The sequence below is a fragment of the Aythya ferina genome, assembly GCF_964211825.1.
Source record: "Aythya ferina genome assembly, chromosome: 6".
Lineage (NCBI taxonomy): Eukaryota > Metazoa > Chordata > Aves > Anseriformes > Anatidae > Aythya > Aythya ferina.
Genome location: NC_140303.1, coordinates 7004075 through 7026198, shown reverse-complemented (window position 1 = coordinate 7026198; position 22124 = coordinate 7004075). Strand labels below are relative to the sequence as shown.

General features: G+C 35.7%; 1 protein-coding gene and 1 long non-coding RNA gene across 7 annotated transcripts in view; both read left to right on the top strand.

Annotated features, from left to right (window-relative positions):
- The window catches only part of GULP1 (GULP PTB domain containing engulfment adaptor 1), a 154148-nt gene that overhangs the window by 88064 nt on the left and 43960 nt on the right, over positions 1-22124 (top strand). For all 6 annotated transcript variants that reach the window (XM_084523613.1, XM_084523614.1, XM_084523610.1 and 3 more), the window contains exon 3: positions 1804-1865. In XM_084523613.1, the coding sequence (XP_084379739.1) occupies positions 1804-1865 (62 nt within the window). The remainder of the gene's footprint in view (positions 1-1803; positions 1866-22124) is intronic.
- Positions 9000-14840, top strand: LOC311438768. The gene is made up of 2 exons (XR_014694299.1): positions 9000-12370; positions 14700-14840. It is a non-coding gene; the product is annotated as an uncharacterized lncRNA (long non-coding RNA).

Here is a 22124-nt window from a genome sequence, read left to right as displayed (position 1 = left end):
CATTGACATTAGCAGTGTGAACATATTTCAGAGCTTAGATTTGCACTGTGCAGGTCATCACTCTGCTGTGGTGAGTGTTATGGTGTATGGTGTGGTCCCATCTTACATGACAGATTCTCTTTGACCTGGGACTTACAGTCAAGGTCGGGCCCTAGCCTGCTCGCCAGCCCCTCAGCAGTGCCCTGACTTGAAATGTACTGCTCACAGTTAACTTTTGGGCTGTCAGGATTTATTCTAGTGTTACTAATTTACACCAATTTTGTTCCTTTTCTACTTGTGGATAACATTAGCCGTTGACGCTGTACTCAAAATGGAGATTGGGCTTCAAATCTTAAAATATTCTGGGAAGTCAGTCCGGTTCAGGTTGCTGAATTTCAATCACAAGGCACACGTGAAATGGGGGGAATTGGAATTGCAGCCACTGCAGTGCATAACCGTACTCATGCCTGCCTCCAAGTGGACAAATCCTGCTTTCTTAATTAAGAAGTGCTAATGTCATTCTTCAATAATGCATCTGAACCCATTCTCAGCTAGAAGGAAATTGCTTTAAAGAAAAAATTTCCTCCGGCTTTGCATTTTTGATCCTGTTCCTGTGGTGATTATGGTGAATATCTTGTTTAACAGGCTTTTTGCTTCTCTATGTTCACAAATATTTAGTTTGTTTAATGTCAATAAATGTCACAGCTTTTGCTCTTGAGCAGTTTGAAGTGGGCTGGATTTTATTGTTCTTATGCATAGCTAATAAAAAAAGTAATTGCTGTAACTGCAAGTCCCATTAAAGGCAAGGGGAATTGTCTGTGAATATGCAAGGGGAGAGCTTTGCTTTACGCTATTATTCTGTTACTTAATTGAATAAAGTTCCAGATTTGTGACTTTAATTCATGGTAATTAAAAGAGAAGTGGTATCAAGTTAGAAAACACTACTAAATATTGAATGTTGGGAATATGAATTACTCAGTGGCATAGACTCCTGCAATTGGTAATACAGTTTAGTAGTTTGGAAATTCTCACTTTTTTTTTTTTTCTTAAATGATTTCAAATACAATAATAAAACTTTTTAAAAAAATCTTAACTTCTAATAAGAGTATTTTTTCAAATGTTTATAATTCCAACCTAAATTGTGTAGAACATACTAAATGGCTATAAAAGTGAAGGAAGAAAAATATATTGCACAAGTAATAAACTTGTGATGTAACCATATGAAGCATGCTGTGGGAGAATTAAGGCAAAAGTACAGTCTGCTGCTGCAAAAATCAGTAAAAGAAAATAGGCAAAGTTGTTTAGAATAAGTCATAAAAAATTGAATAACATCTAAACTTCTGAATCAGTTACCACGAGCTGATCTGTTTCTGTTTTCCTACAGAGAGATTAGGGCTTCTTTTTTTTCATATCATACCTTGATAATCTATCAAAAAAGCCCCACACAAACATCATTGCAAGTGCAGCGTATTGTCAGTGCTTTAAACAGCAATAGGATGCAGAAAATATTGATGTTGAGAGACAGAAGCAGCAAGCATCCTTAGAACAATAAATGTAGTGGAGGGGGATGAATTGGAGTAGTTATGGTAAATCAGGTCACATGAAACAAGAAATTTAGCAAATGGAAGTAACAACGTTCTTTCCTGTAAATGTTTGGGTAGTTCTGAAATATAATGTGTTTCCATCTAGCCCCAGTAACTACTTCAGACAGATAATTATCTGAGGAAAATTAGGATTGTTGATGCTTTCCACAAAGATGTTATAATAGTTCAACTAACAAGTGAATAATCTATTCAGTGCTTCTTTTATTTTGCTTTTCTGTAGACAAAACATGGATGCACACTCCTGAAGCCTTATCAAAGCATTATATTCCCTATAATGCAAAGGTAAGAAAATACAAAGTTATTTTCTCCTCTTACCTTTAGAACGCGGTGCATTCTATCTTGCTTTTCATTTGAAAACTGCAGGGACATGAAGTAGCCAAATGAAACAGCGAGGAAAAACTTAGTACGTAAATGTCTGTTTTGCAGATGAAAATGTTCTATTTATTAAATAAGGGCCAGATGATTCTCCTTCTGTCTGAATTACTTGATTCTGTAGAAAGCAAACAGGTGTTTCTCTTCTGCTTGATTTTCTATTTTTCTTTAATAGTTGCTAAATGGATGGAAATTTGGACTGCAAAGGAATTTAACATCAGGTTGCATGTGTACAGTGCTATAAAAATTAAAATGAATAACACTACTTTTGAACAGTAGTAAAGACAAAGAATAATGATCCTATCTGCTGGATACATTGATATGTCAAATACTGAGAAATATGGTAGAATAATAACTGGATTTTTGAATAATAAAATCAGAAGTCTTACTCCGGTGTAATCTTCTCTCAGTTAGGATGAAGTGTTTTAATTAGCCTAATGACATCTGTTCACAGGAAAAGAATCTTTCCAAAATAACAACTTAGAAAATGGCAACTTATTACTTGCCGTTATAGTGGGAGGATATTTCAATGAGATTCCACCATGGTATGTTCTGGATAATGTTCCCTGTGTTTTATCCCATAATTGTTTTGTTTTGTTTTGCTTTTTAAACATAAAGTTGAAAATTATTTCACAGACCAAGACTCAGTTTCCTCTGCTGGTACTTCATGCAGGTGGATTTGCAATTTTTTTTTTGCTTAATGCTACCATACAGTGAGCAAGTGTTTGTAGTGGAAATTTGAGTCACCTTCTGCTAGTTGCCAGGTGAACATGTTTTTATTCTGTTTGCTCTCAAACTGAATTTTCGACCAAAGGATGTATTACCATTTAACTGGATAGCCTTACCAGACACCTTGGCTTTTATATTACAATTTTTGAGAGGGAGGAATACTTGCTGGGGTTACTGTACCATCTGTTGTAAGAGCAAGTTGAAGCTATGAATTCTATTAACGCATTGAACAAGACCTGTTCGTTTGTGATCTTTATTTAAAGAGAAAAAAGAAACCTCCTTCATCTTTCCTGTCTCATTGTCTTTCTTAAAAGCATATCTCATAAATAGGTGTCACTACAGGTATGCAGAAACATTTTTTAAAATAAAGATGACAGTGATGGGGTGGTGCTACCTGCAGAAACAACACTATCAATAACTGCTGGGACAGAAGAGAAGAGGTGGGAAATTCCTGTCCAAAAGAAGGCTGCTTTATTTAGGTTAATATATGCTCAAGTTGTTCTGCTTCTGTTCATTGTGAATTCAGGCCTCATAGTGTATGTATGTTGTTTTTATATTTAAAAAAAAAAAAAAAAAAAAAAAAGGTCCCATTTTTTTCTGTTAGCTTTAAATAAAGTTTTCACTTCAATTCTCAGGTATCGTTTTTGTCCAGTTCTTCAGCCTTTTTCTGTTTAAAAGGAGACCTTGTATATATTAGCACATCATTTGAATTTTGTGACATCTTGGCTTTTAACTAATATACCCAGCTGATTTCAAATCTTATAACTGGGTCGTGAACTAATGACTAAAATCTCAGGAAGCATCTGTGAAGCAAGTATTGAAGAAGACTCATGGATTACTTTTTTTTTTTTTTTTCAAATCTTCATAGCCATCATTCCACTTCTCATTCTATATCATTATATCCATGAAGCTTTTGTATTTGTTGGGAGGAAATGACAACACTTTTCCATTTGATTTCTTTCAGAAGGTAATTATGTGAGTGAAGAATAATAGAGAATAAAAAAGATGACATGTTCAGAAAATTAAATCTAGTTGATGGAAAGTGTTCTTTTCACAGGTGTTCTTTTTTCCAAGGCAAGTGAGCTTTGTTCTGCTACATAGTTTCTTGAACGTAAATTGCTCTGGATGAAAAATCGTGTTTTTTGCTGTCTTAGATTAAAAGGAAAAAAAGAAAAGCATTTCTATGCATTTCTATGACACTGATCTTCTGAGATGATCAGAAAAAGAAGAATTTAAGAAAAAAGAAAAAAAGGAAAAGATGGGTTTTTGTTTCTTTACTCTTTTTGCGTAGACATCTATTAGGAATTTGCAAAAGCATGTTGAAAAAATGCAGCTCACGAGTCGACTGGTGTCTTATAAAGAACATTCCTACTCTAGGAGGTAATAGGATGTTAAAAGCCACCTGCGATATACAGAATTGCCCTCTTTTGCACAAACTGGGGAGAACTCTAATAAAAAATCAGTAATGTCTGGTATCAGTTAGGACATGCATCCTCTGGATGATTTATGGCAATAATCCTCTTTGCAACAAAACACAGGCAAGGCTGTTTCTTCTGCAAGTACAGTCTAGGAGTCCACAAGAAGTATCCTTAAATAAAAAACGTGAATGTTCTGTTTTTCAGCATGGTTTGTGTATGGCATAAGTTGGGGGAGGGAGGTGGAGTTTACTTTGCGGAGGGTAAAGGCGGTTTGTTTCGGTATGGTCTGGAGGTAAAATCTAGGCCTACTGAGGTGAGAATTTTGCAATCAGTTCCTTTGTGAACTCCTGTTTTTCTGGAATATGTCACTCCAGCTGAAAGCATATTAATCACATAACATCCCCCCCTCCCCCCCCAAAAAAAAAAAAAAAAAAAAAAAATCATAATCTGGGTAGTGGTAGTCTCATTATAACGTGATATACAGGGGATACAAGACTCATTTAGATGTAACAGCATGGAAATTTTCACCTAACAAAAGCTATTTATATTACCAGGATATAAAATGTGAAGGCAAATTAAAATTTCTCATTTAATTCATCTTCCCCTGTAATGTTCCATAACTAAGAACAGATGTTTGTATTATTTTCCATACTGTAGGGAAAAAAGGCTCTCTTTTGCCCTCAAGTTCATTTTCTTGATTTTAGGCCAGTGTTTTCTCCGCAACAAAAGTGTGATCAAAGTGTGACTTTATGGAATCTGACTGCAACCTTAAAAATGGACTGACTGTTGTCATCATGTAATTTATACTGCCCTGAGGGATGAGTTTCTGCTAAGTTGCTGCCCAAAACAACAATAAGTTTACTATGTCTCTCTGTATTAAATTATATTTATATTCTTCCAATATTCCCCTTATGTTTTTTGGTTTATATCAGATTTCTACATGCACGTCTTTCCGTTTTGCACATTAGAGATTCGGTTTTGCAAGTCTGGTGTTTATGTTGGCTACCAGCATCCTATGAAGCCAGTAGTGTCAACCTTGCATGAGGTCTGAAGAGCTGCCATTTTGCATAATACATGGCACATTAAACCCTATAGAGTTTATTTTACCAAGAGATATGATGGCTTCCTAATTCCTAAACAGCTGTTTTCTTACTTCTTGCTTCATGTTTGTATTGTTTTAAAACTTCATACATTGTTATGGATATACTTACGATTCTTGATGAAGTTGAGAATTGAGATTTTGAAGATAAAAGACCAAAATTTTTCCAAAAAAAAAATCAAATGCTAACCTCGTTTTGTATTATTGTGGCTTTTTTATGACAGTTAATCATGAATTGTTGTGCAGTTTCGTGAATGATCTTTCAATTATTAAATACGTACCTTGGACTTACATTGTAACTGTAGAAATGAGAAAGTGCATTAATAGTAAATAGCCTGCTTTGCAGTACCTAATAGTATTATTCCTTACTGTGGTACAATAAACAAAACTTAGTATGTAATTTCCTATTTCTTCAGCTTTCTTATCATTCGGGACTAGCAGATAATGCTTTTCTGGATGAAGCATTTTAGGTGACAAGTGTGCTACTTAAGTGATGTAACTACAGTAGCAAGCCTTTTGGTGCAATTGTATCATTTGACTATCTGTATCATTAGCATGATGTATTATCAAAAGCTATTTTCATGGTGTAAACTGTGTTCCTACTACAAGGCAATATGGCTATTCTTGCAGATTTTCCTTTTTCCCAAGTAAACATACTACAGAATAATAGTGTGTCAGTAAAAACAGTAAATGAAACTAATGAAAGAATATGAAAGAGAAAATTGTATATAGATTTTCTAGGTAAACAAAAGTACAAGACACATTATTAAAATAAGTATACTTAAATTTATATGGTGAAGTTAAATATTGCAAGATACTCCAAGCAGAGCAGGAAAATGTTGCAAATAAGAAACTAATGAAATAGAAGAGGACATTAGTGGAAATAACTCATTTTCCTACATTACATTTATTATAATTAGAATTAATAACTGCATTTCAATTAATTTTCATTAGTCTCAAAATGCCTTGGATGTAAACATAACGAATGTAAGTGTTTAACTACAAGAAAAATGAGTATCAGGAAAATATCCAAATGAAATATGAAAGGAGTAAATGCAAATCTGAACCTCTTAGTTATTTCTGATACATTGCAGTTATTAAACTTGGGGTTCATTGTGCCAGGGATCACATAAACATGTAAACAAAACATAGTTAGAGATTACAAGGGGTACTGCTAGAAGACTTCCGTGCTTTAGAGAAAGGGATCTACCTCTTCCATTTTGCTTACAAGTTAACATAGAGGAAAAGGGTAGGAGACTGGTATACACAAAAATATGCTATGAAATAGGCAACTGTGATGCAAGAGGATCATATGTAAACCTCCAACAACAAACGTCTCCTATCAGTAGCTGAATGAGGGGAGCTGTATTATAATTGTTCAGTATCGAGCAGTTCCAGTTGTTGTCATTTTTCTATGTGAAAAATGGTGAATATTTGGTTTTCTTGAAACTTGCACAGTTAAGTGCCCCAGAAGGCTCTGTGGGGTAGAAGGCTTTTGAAATTCTTTAAGTATGCTTTGTCTGAGCTTACACATGCAGTTTCCAAAGGGACAAGAACTAAGTCTGCATCTCCTGAGCCTTGTCTAGTCTTCTGAGCACAAAGCCAACCCTTACTTCAGTCACTAATGTATCACTGTACAGTAGGAAGATGAGTAGGATTTGCAGATCATTGTAGATCTCTACCTGCATATGAATGCTCAGAGGTTCAAAGACTGTATGAATGCATGTTGTATATACTTGAGTAGTCCCCAATGCCCCCCAGATGTATGCATGTCAAGACCTTTTGCAAGAGGTGGAAGGTATATACGTTATGGTGTCTGTGTGCATCTGCACCTAGAGTTTTGTCTTTCACATCCATTTACTGCTGCTTGTCTGAAAGCTTTGGAAAAGTGACTTGCTTATAATTGAAGTGCCAATACCTTTTATAACTGAACATTGGCTGAGGTGTTTAGAAAATAGCAGAAAGGCAGCTGTGTAGTTTTGCCATGGGTATGACCTCTTCCCTGGTGTCAAAATCCCTCTTAGTTACAAGTAAAATATGCAGCTACACAACCTCACGGTTTACAGGTCATCCTTATTCCTCAGAATGCATCTTGCTTCAAGGAAGGAATGAAGTTTGAACAATTTCATTTTTTCTTTCTTAAGGTCCATTTCTGTATGTAGCTTTAACAGAGAGCTTTAGGTTTGACTGAAGCTCCCAGTGTCATACATAAATGCAAACTGTGTATTGTTTTGAGGTGTATAGATGAGAGCAAATAAATGCTTAGATCCAAGTAAGTAAAATTTGACAAGGTAGTAAACACTTAAAGAGTGGAAGTGAGGGTATGTGAAGTGTTTTGGATGCTCTGAGTACACATACCGCTAATTCTGCAGTGTAACAGTGGAGTATAAGGATGAATACATATTTGTACTGAAAGCAGGGACATGACTGATCAACATAGTTTGCCTAATGCCTATCTTTTCATTTGCAAATACTACAGCTAATTTTAAGCACACATGAGCTGAAGTCCATGTAAGTTGGGCTAATAACTTTTTCAGCTTTGTCCCTTGAGCTCTGTAGGGTAAATGGAAAGACTACAAATCTGCTTCACTTGCCCGACATCCATACCTGGCAGGGCATCCCCATCTGATTGCTCAAGGCTAAGAAAAACTAGAAAGCGGTTGAGATATTAGACAAAGCTGTTTAACATGAAGTGTAATTTCTTTTCCTGTCTCAGGTATAACAACTAATAAAGCAGATGTTGTAGTCTGATATTTTTGATAGTGGAAAAAAAAAAAAATCTCAGTGGTTTTAGTAATGAGATAAAATATTGGTTGTGGTTTTGAATACATTATAAACTACAACTAAAAAAGACAAAAGAGTAGCTTTTGATCTATTCTCCAGAGCTCTCATCCTCTCTCAGGTTCTGCTTATGATTCCTTGGTCTCTTCCTTTTCACTTGAAGCTCCATTTCACTTGAAATGTCTAAGTACTATATGACGTGCTTCAATTACAATTATGAAGCATATTTGCAATGCAAATAAGAAACAGAAGCTATAATTTCACAGGGAGAATTAAAAATAGATGACACCAATTAATGGTTGCATATGCACATAGGATCTGGAAGGTATTTTAAGTACCTTTTTCATTAATGTATTAAATAGTATATTGAAACTTCTCTATAATAAAGCAATCTGAATTGAAGCTAGCCAGTTACCTGCAACAGCTTTGGAGTTGTATTCGGAACAGTTAGGAGCAGTTTTCTTTCTTTGGTATGCAAGCTGTTTGTTTCTCTTCTATAAATTGCCTTACGTCCTTTCTGCTTAGAACCCTAGCTGCTTAATTACAGTCTTTTCCTCTTTCTCTGACTTCGTGAGCAGTCTAAGTTTAATTCTTTCTTAAGGGAAAAATATTTTTGTAGCAACCAACAGCTTTAGACAAATTTTTGTAAGAGGTCCTAGGATCACTTATTTGGCACTGAAGATATATCTAACAACTATAATCTGGATTGAAAATGTAAAGCTGCTGAAGACTTAGCTCATTTTTGGATGTTGATGCATGATTTTAGAAAGATCGAATGCCTTATTCCTTGAATGTTATGGAGTTGTCCTTTGGCTACAGTTATATTTGCATTAAGATTTGCTTTGGCATTGAAATGTAAGAATCTGCAATAAATTAGGTTGGAAGGGGTCTCTGGAGATCATCCAGCTGATTCCTACCTGAAGAAAAGCTAACTTAAAAATCGGGTAAGACACAGCAGAGCCTTATACAATCAAGCTTTAAATTCCTGCAAGGACAGAGACGTGCAGACTCTGGGCAGCCTGTTCCAGTACTTAATCACTGTCACTGTGAAACTTTTTTTCCCCTCATTTCCAGTTGTAGTTTCTTTTGCTGCAACTTGTGATTCTTAGTCTTACACACATCCGCACACACACCAGCCTTGTAATCTTCAGCTTGAACAAGTGCTGCCCCCTTTGCTTCTCACAATGAACTGTTATCCATTTTCCTAACCACCTTGTTAGGCCTGAATGCAATTTGTAGTTTATTTTTCTTTAAGAATGGGTTATTGTTGCTCTATTTCATGTTGAGATGAAGAGCTTCTGGAGTGAATTCATACAACTTCTAGGTTACAAGGGACATAGTTTATATGTGGGAAACATTTTGTTTGTTTGTTTGTTTTTTTGCTCGAGGCTTTTCTTAGCCTTTCAGTGTAAGGGCTTGGTCTCCTGAGTCTTCACTGTCTTGGCTGTCTGAAAATCTGCAGCAGGAGACTACATAGGATTGATTTATCTGGCATGGTCTGCAGTTAGAAAGACTTGTTGATGGCATGATTAAAATAGTACACTGAGACCTATCTGTGCCAGGTACGTTCTTTGGATTATTTTTGTTGCAGAAATAATAATTGCAATTCTATTCTTGCTGTGGAAGAGTTGGTTTCTGGAACGTAGAACAGACATAAATTAAGGTGTTAATCCAACTAGCACTGATAGTAGGAGAAAATATTAGTATGTATGACATACCGAGAAGGAAGCAGAAGGTTTGTAGCAGTAATAGCAATCCTCTTTCAATTGCAGTTCTTTGTAATATGGGATTTAGTATTGAATACAACATCTAAAGTATATTTCTAAAGACAGTGTATTAAACAAAAGTGTAAAAATAAGCTTTGAACATAAATGCATCACTGCCCATACCTAGTAGTTCCCTCAAACGTGCTGAGCAATGAGACTGTTGAGACAAAGACATGAAATCATTAGAAGCTTTGTAACAACTCTTCTAAGTGTCATTTTGTCATTCTTTAGAAAAAGAATAAATATTTGATTATAGATCTTTAATGGCTGGGAAAGATGCTCAGAAACCTCAGTTCCTTGAGCTTGGCAGCACAGAAAAGAGCAGGCACCACAAGAATAACAGGCAGAGAGTGGTACAAATATCTGTTCAAGACAACTAAACAAAACTCAGAGGTTTGTCCAGAGAAAATGAAGTAAATATCAGTATGCTAGGAAAAAAGGACAGAATTTCCAAAAACCTTAGGGTCAGCAAAGATATGCACAACATCCCTTTCTGTTCCTTCTCTATTGCTGATATTTATTCCCTTGCCTCTTCTTAAGGCTGCTGGAAACTACCAATTAGCCTCATTAGCATGCCCTCCAGGGATTCTTTCTGCACAGTTGTATTTCCATGTGAGCTGTCGGCTGTGAGAATGTGAGGTTTCCTTAAGCAGACTTTTTAGCCTCTGGACTGTCAAGTGAGTTGCATGTCTGACACTTGAACTAATAGGCTACAGAGTTCAAACATCCGGATTATTGTACGTGTGGGTTAGGTGGCCCCCAGCTGTTTATGGATTGTTCTTGCTTTAAATTAGAATAAGGCCTGCAGATGAATTAACTCCTCCTCTTCTCATCTCCCATTTTTGACAAAGCTGGATATTTCTGTTCAGCCTTTGCTGTATTTATGAAGACACTCCCTTCTTCTCACATCTAGTGTGCACTAAAAATAATTAGGCAACTCTCCCAAAACGAACTGGAAAATATAAAAATAGAACTGAATCAGAGAAAATATGTTCAACTTTTTGAACAGGAACATCTGTAAGGGCATAGCTTTACCAATTAAAACAAGACTACAGGAATCTGTCCAACAGCCAGGCAGAACAGCAAGTAAAATAAATTCATCATTCTAAAAACAAAAGGACTTCATTCATGCTCATCTTCTTTATGAGGATTCATCATCAAGAAGCCATTGGACAAGTTACTAGCTGCAGCTTGTGACTTTTTAAACTCTATTAGAATAGTTATGTATGTAGCCAGTTGTGGATCCTGGACTGTAATGAGTATTTCTCTCAGAAATGCCTCCTTCAGATCACTTGGATTTAGGAATTGTAAGGTCCGCCTTGACCTGTCTTAGAAAGCACATTGAACCTAAGAACCTAAGCTGTGGCATGCCAGAGAACTTTTCATTACTGGTTTGGGACATGGCCAAGAATCATATTTGCATGAACTAATTTGTAAAGCTTTGTTCAAATATTTTGTATTTTTACTAGAAATTATTGCCCACTTAGAGGGAGAGAGTGTTGGGTTTTTCATGGGTATCATTTTCTTCTTTCTGAATCCTTAAGGGAAACCAAATCTAGAAAGTTTCTGGAGGTTTTTCAAGTAAGTAATCTTTCAATTTGTTGCTGTAGTTCCTCTAAAAAGAGGAAAAATGGGGAAACAAGGATATGCATCAAATCTTGATGATAATTGTGGAGCCAAAAGGTGTATTGGAATGAGCAGATCACTTGAAGCACTGACTGAAAATGTCCCTACGGCATTTCTCTTATTATTGCTGTAGACTTCTGTGCTTTTGAAATAGGAAATTCTAGAGAGAGAGTCAGAGAGAGAAGTTACTCAGCAAATTGCGTGAATTAGAGTATTCAGTTAATAAGATAAGGTGGAAGGAAAGTTGTCTACTCTAGAATATAGGCTTGTTGCTGGAAATTCATTAAAATCAGGAATGTTTGTGTCATCATAAGTCAACATTCAGAGGCCATATTCAACTTGCAGTACATGAGGCTTTGAGGAACTGCAACTGTTAGAGGCAAACCATTCTCAAAATGGAAAAGTATTCACCTAAATTGCGTGTGCATACTTAATGTTCCAACCAATTTTAAGAGGTTTAAACATAGATACAGCTCTGGGGATTTTTTAAAATATTTATTTAATATTATTTTTAACTTAATGGACATCTAAATGACATGGTATAAGCTGTCTTGATTTCATATGTGGTCAGGTGAATTCTCCTTCCTTCTTTTGTACCATATTTCAGGGGCTTGCAATCTTCCCCTGGAGTTGAGGAAGATGGGAAAATCAAGTCTCAATTGCATCCTTTTTGTCCTTAAAATTTGAGAGCGCTCTGTTCATTTTATACTAGTTTTAGCTTTTTACTTACATTTTTATTAGCTATTAGAATGTTGTGTACAAGGAAGAATGTGGCTCAATGTCTTACATTGATTTTTACTAGTAGCACTCAGAGGTACTAACTGAAATTATGCTGTGCATTTTCAAGAGTTTATTGTCATTTATCACAGTTCACTTAGATCATCAATTCCTTGAAGCTAAGGGCTATCTTTTTGTTGTTTGTGCAGCCTCTAGAATAATAAGATGGAGCCTCTAGGTGCTACCATGATGCAAATAATTATAGATCAAAGTTCAGAAGTAAGTGACAGAACACTTTGGAATTACCTCTAATGAGCTTACTCTTCAGAAAGAGTAATTAAACTATAATGGAGACAAGAAATGGATGAATTATTACCCTAAAGATATGGAACTGAGATAATACCGGACGTTTTCTGCAAATTTGTCCCAAATGACTGTTCTTTAATCAGATCTCAAATTCTAAATTCTACTTCAGTGCCTTGAGCTCAAGACTAAATGTATTCTCAGTATCTTGTCTCTTAGTAAAAAGGAGTATGTGGCTACTTTAAAAACTAAATCCTTATATGATTGTTTTTAAAATACACTGTTACCTTATTTTTCATTCAGCTGAGAATGGGAGAATCGCTATAATGATCCAGACAAGATTAATTTTACTATTTTAGCACCAGAAGATAGCTCTTTTTTATTGACAAGCATAATATTTTATATGAAATAAGTGGCAGATAACATTACAGAGTCGGATTAATTGCTGTTGTAAAATAACATACAAAGTAATTTCCAGCTCTTTTGAATAGTTCATTTGAGATGTCCATCTCATCTACTTATCAATCTTCAAGTTAGTAGATGTTAAGGTCCAGATGACGGTGGTTTCACTTCATGCTTCATACTTCATGCTGACAGGTTGAATATGTCACTATTAAACACTTTTGCAGTTGTAAAAATAATCTTTCTAATTAAAAATCCCATTCCCTATAAATTATATTATTTAGAGGAAAATATTTTCTATATTTAGGTAGTGCTCTGCAAATTTGTTTCAATCATCTCTGGAATGGTAGAGTAAAAAGGGAGTGAAGTCTCTTACCCGCATCTTGGATTAAACAGCTCACTTCATAGCTAGGTTTGGAAAAACTGCTGGTTACTGATATTCTTGAATATACTGAAGGCCATGTGTCCAATAATAGTGATCCCTGTATGTAGATTTTATAGCTGGCTTTAATGTGAGATCATATGAATAAAACAAAGACCATCCTTTACATGAAACAAGTGTATAAAGCAATAATCAGCTGTGAGAAGACTGTTCTGGTTACATGAAGGAAGAAAAAAAAATTAAAAATCCAATATAACAACGTAACTAAACCAATACAAGAAAATCTGTGCTGGCTTCCCTGTCCCTTTTCCCACAAGATACCCACTTAATTTTAAGATATTTTCTCAGAGCTTCAAGTGTAATGCAGTTTGGGGGTTGGGGGGTGTCACAATTGTTGCTCTGCTTTGTTACCTTTTTTTTTTTTCCTCTGCTCATGGAGCTTCTCCCTCTTCAACTCCCACAGATACTCAGCTCACCTGATTTTTACTTGGCTACCCTAGTCAATTCTCTCAAACTTCTGAGGGTGTTCTGTGAATCTGGTGACTCACAAAGACGCTACAGATGTCATTTGCATAAAATTAACAATAGTCTTAGGGTAGTAGATGTGGCTTATGAAGTGTTTTTTAGGAGCAAAGGAAAAAAAAAATATTTTTTCTGTCAGAAAACACATTTTCTTGGCCACTTATGTCAAAATACTGCTATTAATTTATGTGCATTTATTTAATCACATCTGTGTGGATTATTAATGTGATTAGGAATTACATTTTACTAACTCAGTTTTTCAGCACTGAAATTGCTTTATTAAGAATAAGTTGGCTGTTTATTTTTTTCAAATGGTGATTCTCAGTATAGGAACTACCGTATAGAAAACAAAAACAAAACAGTGACATAAACAACATGAAACCTACCCAAAGCTAATTCTTGGTTCACATTTCTGTTAATATACTTATCTACAAATATCTGTCCTGTGGTGTCCATTTTCTCCTTGGAGTCATGTTTCTGCTTGGAATGTATGTATAAAAAACTATTTGTTAGAGAAATTATAGCTATAACACTAGATTTTAAAGAGCAGATGATCTGTGGTAATGAGAGTTCAGATTCATAAATGTTCAGATTATGTTTAAAATTTTTGTAGTATGAAATAATCCTTGAAAGTACTGTTAAGTTTCCAGTGTTAAATGACTAGCTTGATGCATTCGTGATTCTTTCCCCAAAATATCAGTTTTCTGGTGTCCTGCTTGTCCTCTGTTTGACAGCCAAGTGTTTCTATGAATCAAGAATTAAAGTAAGAGTTATTTCTTTTCATCTGTGGAACAGTAAGGCTCACAGTGTTAGAGGTCCTAATTTAGAAGAGATACAACATCCTTAAAATAGGCAACTTCATATTCCATATGAATAAAATGGAAAAGGACTTTAATAAAGCAAGAGTAATGGTCAGTAGTTACTTGTTCCTATTACTAAGGCCGTTTGTGTTTGAATGAGAGTTTTGTTCCTAACTGTGACTTTTGTTTTATCCCACAGGGAATTCCTGTTTCTGTGTCTATGGTATCATCGCATGTTGCCATGGCAAGTGTGTGATACTGCAAGTTCAACTGTATCATGTTAGTGATGGACAAGTGAGGTAGAAATGGGTTTAGACAAAAATAAACTTCATTCACAAAAGTTGAAAAATTGTGTGGCATTATGTCTGCTTTTGTAAGATGTTGTTAATATTTTTCACTACAAAAGAGTAGCTTCAATATTTTCTGTTTGTCTTTATTAATGTATTTATAAAAAATCCATTACAATTTCTTCCACATCTTGTAGAGCTGATTTACATTGAACAACAGCTGTGATGATTTTGTGTCCCAGCTTCAATCTGAAGCAGTTATTGCCAGCTGAGCACTTAGAATTGCACAATCCCACCTTGAAATGGCACGTGAAAACTCCTGCTTGTTCTCGTACATCTTGTTTTGAAAGAAAGAATGTGAAGCCTGTGTTCCTCTAAATGCGTGCCTAACAATGAAATCATCTGGGAAATATCTCTTTGAAGGAACAACTGCTTTCTGAGTGATGTCATGGCCTGTTTACTCATGTGGCTTGGAGATGCACCCCTGGTTCAACTGGCTCTGTTAATGATGTTCTGAGTTAATGAAAATACTCCATATTTTACTGAGCTTCATCTTGTTGGTAAAGGAGATTGGTTTTGCCAGTTTTACAAACTAAGATAGGTTTTGTTATCAGATATTGAAAACATGTTTTGTTTTTTCATAATGGTGTTTTGTCAGCTCAGCTCAATTTTCATTATTTTTAGGGAGGCTTTATTAGCCTGAATATTTTGCAGCAACAGCAAAGTCAGCAAGACAGATGGAGCTCAAATAAATCAGCTTCAAGCTGTAACTTGCTATATTTTGTGGGGGGGAAAAAAAATAAATCCTAAATTACTTGCAGAATGCTAACACAGAGCAGACCAGTGCATGCTACATTTACAGGAACAGTGGTGTTCTGAAAACCAGGGGGTTGATACTTTGGGCAAAGCAGAGTCAAAACTAGGACACCAGTTTTGCGTGTTGTATACAGGGTGTTATACTGATAACTGCCAAGAAATTGTGAGAACACCACCACTTGGTGTCTTCATCTTACTGTTCTTTTAATGATAGTGTTGTACTAGATTGTGGTTTTCTTTTTGTTAGTTTGTTCTTCACTGTTTTGTTGTATTTTTTTTTTTTTTGTCTTTGTTTTGGGCGGTCCTCTATTAGCTTTATGGGAATACTAAAGAAAATGAACTGTAACTTCAGTGTGGGTAGACTAGTCTTTTTTTGCAAGTAGTAGCAATGAAAATACTTTTTCACCCTGTGGTGCAGTGTAGTTCCCATTAGGCTTTCCAGTGTTGCTGGTTAGCATCTGCAGTGATTAAGTGGGGATTAGAGGAAGGTGGTTTCTGCATTCTTAGCTTTCTAGCGGTATGTTGGATATCTTTGCAAAGGGCTCTGTAAACAGAAATATTTGTACTACGCCAGTACATATGAGTGGAATATAAGAGTTGCTGAAGTTGTGTCTTATTGTTAATTCAGTTAAATCACTATGTTGGAGTCTCCTGTATGAAAAAAATGCAAACAAGACGTCAACTTCCTTATATTAAGATATTTGAAAATCTCTGTTGTGTTGGGGGGGGGGGAAAAAGAAAAAAAAAAAAAAAAAAAAGAGCATTTCATTAAATTTTGATGGCTTAGTCCAACTTCCATAAAGAAATGACACTTCAGTCAAATCCAATTCCTGTGGTGCAGAACTAAGTCTACTGTCCAGTCAGGGGCTTGTAAAGCTGAAAATCTGCCTTTTCTGTCATTAGGCTGAATATTTGAAAGTTTAAAATACTGAAAAAGCTGAATCATGGGCTTGAAAATCACGGGCTTGTAAAGCTGAAAATCTGCCTATTCTCTTATTAGGCTGAATTTTTGAAGTTGGAAATACTGAATATGAATTATTTTTAGGTAGACTCTTCAGTCAAGGTAGTTTTCTAGTAATGATAAAAAGGTTTATGTAAATATTTTTGCACTGGCAATAATCCAGTCAAGAATACTTCAGAATTGAGGCATTTCAGCAGTATTTTATGTCTTTGGTGACCAAGTATCAGAGGCTTCGTGTTCAGAATATACCTTTCTGAAGGACATGCCAAGTTCGTCAGTTCTCTTTTTCCCTGTCTGGATATGTGGTACCTTCAAAGAAAAATTCCTGTGGGTGTTCAAGTACCATTTCCTGTGCAACCATATGAACAGAATTAAAGTCTGCTTGAATAATCACCATCACTGAATGTTTGTTCAGTAATGATAACTCTTACATGAAGAAAGAGATGCTATATTTTTTTGACAGTGAATTCAGAGTTGATAGTTCTTTTAGTTCTTGAAGGTCACAGATTAAATGAAACGTGAACTTATACATGTATGACAGTAACAATGGAGGATTGCAGGAGCTGGAGTTATTGAGTGTCTCTAGTCAGGGATGGCTCAGTTATTTTCTAGGCAAGTCAGGAGCGACTCACAAAGACCATAAAGGGGTTAAGCCAGATCGCACTAGTCGATGATATGCTCAGCTGGTGGATTTTTTCTTATTAGTTATCCTAAAACATCTAGGAGGTAACAATGACACTCCACAGGAGGCTCTGCAGAGCTGATGAATAATAATGGAGAATATGAAGATACAAATGTGATGTCATTGTTTTCAAGGACATTAGATGAATGTCTGTGTAAAGTGCTCATAGTTTCTGTACTGAAGCACAGGAGCTATTATGTCTTGAAGTTGGTGTCTTTGGATTATCCACAGACATCCCCTGTTGCAATAAAATGAGTGAACAGATCCTTTTAGAAAAAAAATAATCAAATCAGATTTGTTCTGATGCGTAAAGACCAAACCTGGAGACACAGTATAGCCCAACTATTCCCAAACTAAGTTTGGGAGTGTTTTGGTTTTTGTTTGTTTGTTTTTACCTTCTTCATTTTATCCAGTCTCTGTGCAAAGGATTTTTACATGTGAAATGTAATGACAGTGCGGCACATGTGAAGAAGGCATGTCCCAATCACAACCAGGAAATATATGATAAGAAATAATTTTCTTCCAGAGATAAATTTGCTCTCTCTACCATCTTCCCCTTCCCTTTTGTCCTTTCCCTTTTTCCTTTCATGGCAAATATTCTCTTTGATTTTTTTATTGTTTTGTTAATATACCAGCTATGGGCCATGTGCTTAAAAGAAAAGCAGACCTTCAATACAATCATTTGTGCATGTTTAAAATCTTCCCTTTTAAGCTCTTTTCCCACATAGCAACAGCTTTTTATGCATTTTCTAAAAATTACTTGAGCTTGCACTTCTTTGCTCAAACCTGGAGTATCCATCAGGGCTATTCATATGACCCTGCTGCTGCCCGTGTGCTCCTGCTGAGTACTAATGTAGAGCTCACTTGGACCAGCAGTAAATCCTTCACTGCACCGAACAGGTCTGCAGAGCAGAGGTAAAGAACTGCTTTTTCCTCTTCCAGTTTGAGGAGGAAGTAAATCTGCCTGAAGCTGTATTTATTCTCACTTTACCTCTGGCGAAAATCTGGGAAGCTGATAATGGGGTGTGCCAGGGGAGTGCAGTGTGCAGCCTTCCCCAGCCCCTCGGCTCCGTTATAAGCTTCAGATTCAGCCTGACAGCTCTTCAGGCATGATACAGTTTGATACACGCTTTTGAAGCACTCTGTAGAGATTGATGGACTGAAAAAATAGGGAATGTTTTTTCTTGTATGGCTGTTATTTTCTACAGTGACAGTCCTGACAAGATAAGCTTTTTACCTTTTTTGCTTTCTTTCTGTGTTCCAGCCTGCTTTTATCTTCCGTGTGGAGGTACCAGCTGTATCTTAACATTCCTTTACCTTTAGGATGAGATGTTTTTATGCAGAGAACATCTCTGGTACGGTGTTGCAATCTGACTTGGTTTCAAATATATCCCTGTTGATAGCTTTCCTAGCAGATTACCACGCTGACTCCTTGGAGAAGCTTTCATCTTTTACAAAGTGTTTCCATTGTTCTGAAGTTCTGCTTGCAAAAACACTGGTTATATTAATATAGAATTTCCACTCCTGTTGCGTTTGCCTCTTCTTCTGGCTGTGGATTAAAATGCAGTGACACTTGAGGAATCTAACCTGGTGCAGTTAGTTTTTGCCTTTAAATTTACACCAAGCTTACTTGGATTTAGCTTACTTGGACCAGGCTTTAAGTCTCTTCTCAGTGAGAAGAGATGTAATTTCTCATTAGAACTATCCATGGGTCAGAAGACAGGCGTAGGCAAGATTAGGACTGTCTAATATCCTCAGTTCCTCACACATCCTTAACAGAATATCTCTAGATCTGCTTCCAACATTCTGGTTCCTGGCAAGAACAGCTCCAATAAATGTCTGTATTATATATGTCCATCAGCTGTTCAACGGCATGTTAAGCTGTAGTTATAAAATTCTTTATTATTTGTACATTGCGTCAAATTTAAAGACTGAGATGATTACTTACACATTAGTCAGTAAAGAGTTTTTAGTTATTACACTACTAGAAAATAGGAGAAAATTAACCATCAGGACTTGTTGGTTGCTTAAAATGAACCATGGCATGTTTTACATCACTATGTTCCAAAGATTCTGTAGTTAAAGGTTATCTAATCATTTTAGTCTTGTTTCTCTGATGATGTATTTTTTGTCAACATTTTAGTATTTTATCAATGTTTTTATTTATTTATATTTATTTGCTATAATTGTTTGCGTTAAACATTTTCACCTATATTTTGTATCACTCTTTTGGTTTAATCCTACTGACAGATGAAATACCTGGTAATATTTAATTTTCATTAAAAGACACTTATTTTTTCTATATATTTCTAGTCATGCAGTCATGTCTTTTTTTTTGCAAATAGTACCTGAATACTCTCTCAGAAAAATGCCTAAAATGTTTTTCCTCTATCAGAGTCACTATTTATGCCTAATGTTACGTGTCAGACGAGCAGGGGTTATTCGATAAATGTGCTCATGTCTGTGGCACATTTCTCTCCGTACTCTCATGTGGTCAATTTGATTTCTGATCTCATCTGAGCAGCAGTCATGTCTGGGACAGATAGTTGTTTTTAAGGTGTGCTAGAGACGTGCAGATCCCCAAAGGGGAAAATGCAAACATTTCTGTACCCTGGCAAAGACTCTAACCAGCAGAGAAATAAGGAAACTGTTACAGGGGGACAACTTGAATGCAGGGAGTGGGAAGAGAAGGAACCCAAAATTGGAAGAGATGGGCATTTTTGTAGTCCATGTACTTCTGGTTGATAGAGAAGACGCATGTATGCAAGTCTGAACAAAAAATGTTCATATCTTAGGGTATGATTAACAGCTTAGACATTGTTTGTACATTTTCTGTATAGATTAAGAACTGGTCTCCCAGCTCTTTCATCCTAGTTCTTTATTGTGTACTGTCATTCTGCTGCTATTAGAATGTGGATATATTTGCTTTCCTTTAATCAGTAAATAAGCATTCCATCAAATTCTGCAGTGAAGTTAATTTGTCAAATGTTGGCAGCAGGTATCCAGTAGTTTGCATTACTTATTTTCCCTTTCTTTACGGTATTAATTCAGTAAGTACTTTTTTTCGTTTAATGGCATATAAATTTGTGTAAGAGAAAATTTCTTCACATTCAAGGTTTTCATGGTCATAAAGAAATGTGTCACTATGAAAGACTGTAGGGTGTCTTTGTTCGTTTTTAAGTGAAACGGGATGGCAAAAGAAAACAAATGTTTTATTACTAATATATCCTACACTGCTCTCTACTGGAAAAGTGGAAGTCTATATACATATTCAAAAATGTACCTAAAACTATTTCTTAATCAGTATTTTCTTTAATGATGCTTTTGACTCCAGTAAAACTTGTTTTTCCTAAGGGTGGATGTGGTTTTGTTTTGTTTTAATTCCCTGTAATTTTTGAAGGACAGCACCTGGATAGACTTTGTGTGTGAAAATGTTGAAATGAGTGTAATTTTGAGAGACAAAATCTAAGCTGATGGGAAAGAATTACTGGAGAGTGTCTTGTGAATGGCAAGGAAAAAAAAAAGTGTTAACTCACCTGACCTTATTAATGGCTATTATTTTAATAATTTCTCCAACCAAAGTACAACTTAAAAAGCATTTTTAATAATTTCACTGTGGAATTGAACCAAAATGTGTCTTTCTTAAGTTAAGTACAGAGTAAAATTTTCATTCAACTCTTCCTTCTGCATGGAGTTGATTACCCACAAGGGGTCTGTTTACTAGTTTGCTGTATAAGACAACCCTCCTGGCCATTGCAGGGCAGAATTATTCTTCCAGTTGCTGCCATGATAAAACTTCTGTTGATTCTAATAAGATGAAAGAGATCCCAGTAATTCTCCACAGCTGCACTATCTTGCAAATCTTTGTATGTGGAGCAAGCACATCTGGTCCTCTGCTAATATTGGATTATAATGAATTTGATCTGAGGTGTTTGTCTTGTGTGTGGCTGCTCAGAAGCTCACTTTCTTAATAGCAAGCATCAATAAGGGAAAAACAAGCCTTAATATACTTTAAATTAAAAAAAAAAAAAATCTGTTAAACTGTTTGACTGATAAGATCTGTTGATGTCATAGAAGTTACTTCTGACTATAACCAGCTGCAAGTGAGAGCAGAATAAGTATTGCAAACTTAGACTTTTTTCAGTTTTGTAGGGAATGTGTTTGGAAGAATGGCAGACTGCAATGAAAAATGAAGAGTAATTTGGAAATTAATATGCCCCAGTCTGCTATATGTTTATAAAAAGCATTAGATGTCATGAGCTTTAAACTTCTTAAATAATTCAAATGGAACTTGGTTTGATTCTGGTAAAACACCTCATTAACGCTAAACTTAATAATACATAAATATTTACAGAGATGGGTCTGGTGGCACATCTGACTAACTTACTGAGCCTTTTTGTTTGAATTGGCTTATTAAGCACAGAGTGCACCAACTTGAAGAAGAAGTCTTTTACTACTCGCGAAGAGTAAACATTTCTAACACAATCACATGTAAATATTTTAACCTGTATTAGGTATTTAATGTTAACGAATGATTAAGAAATTAATGCACTTATTAAATTGCATTTAGGGTTAATACTGAATGATTTGAAGGAGAAGTGCTACATTATTTTCTCTACTCAGCAATTATATTAAGTGTAGGAGTAGTAATAGCTTGACTTTCAGGAATAGTTATGTTACATGGTGGTGGTGTTCCTCGTCAGATGGCTCTGCAGAGCCAGCTGTGGGACAGAACCTGAAGGGACCAAAGCAATCACTGACTTAACAAGTACCCATCTTTCTACAGACCTGCTTGCGAAAGGACCCTCATCTCGAAAACAAGAGTCTAATATTAATCATCTTTGATTCGAAGTTTCTCTTCTAGAACCTCTTCCACTA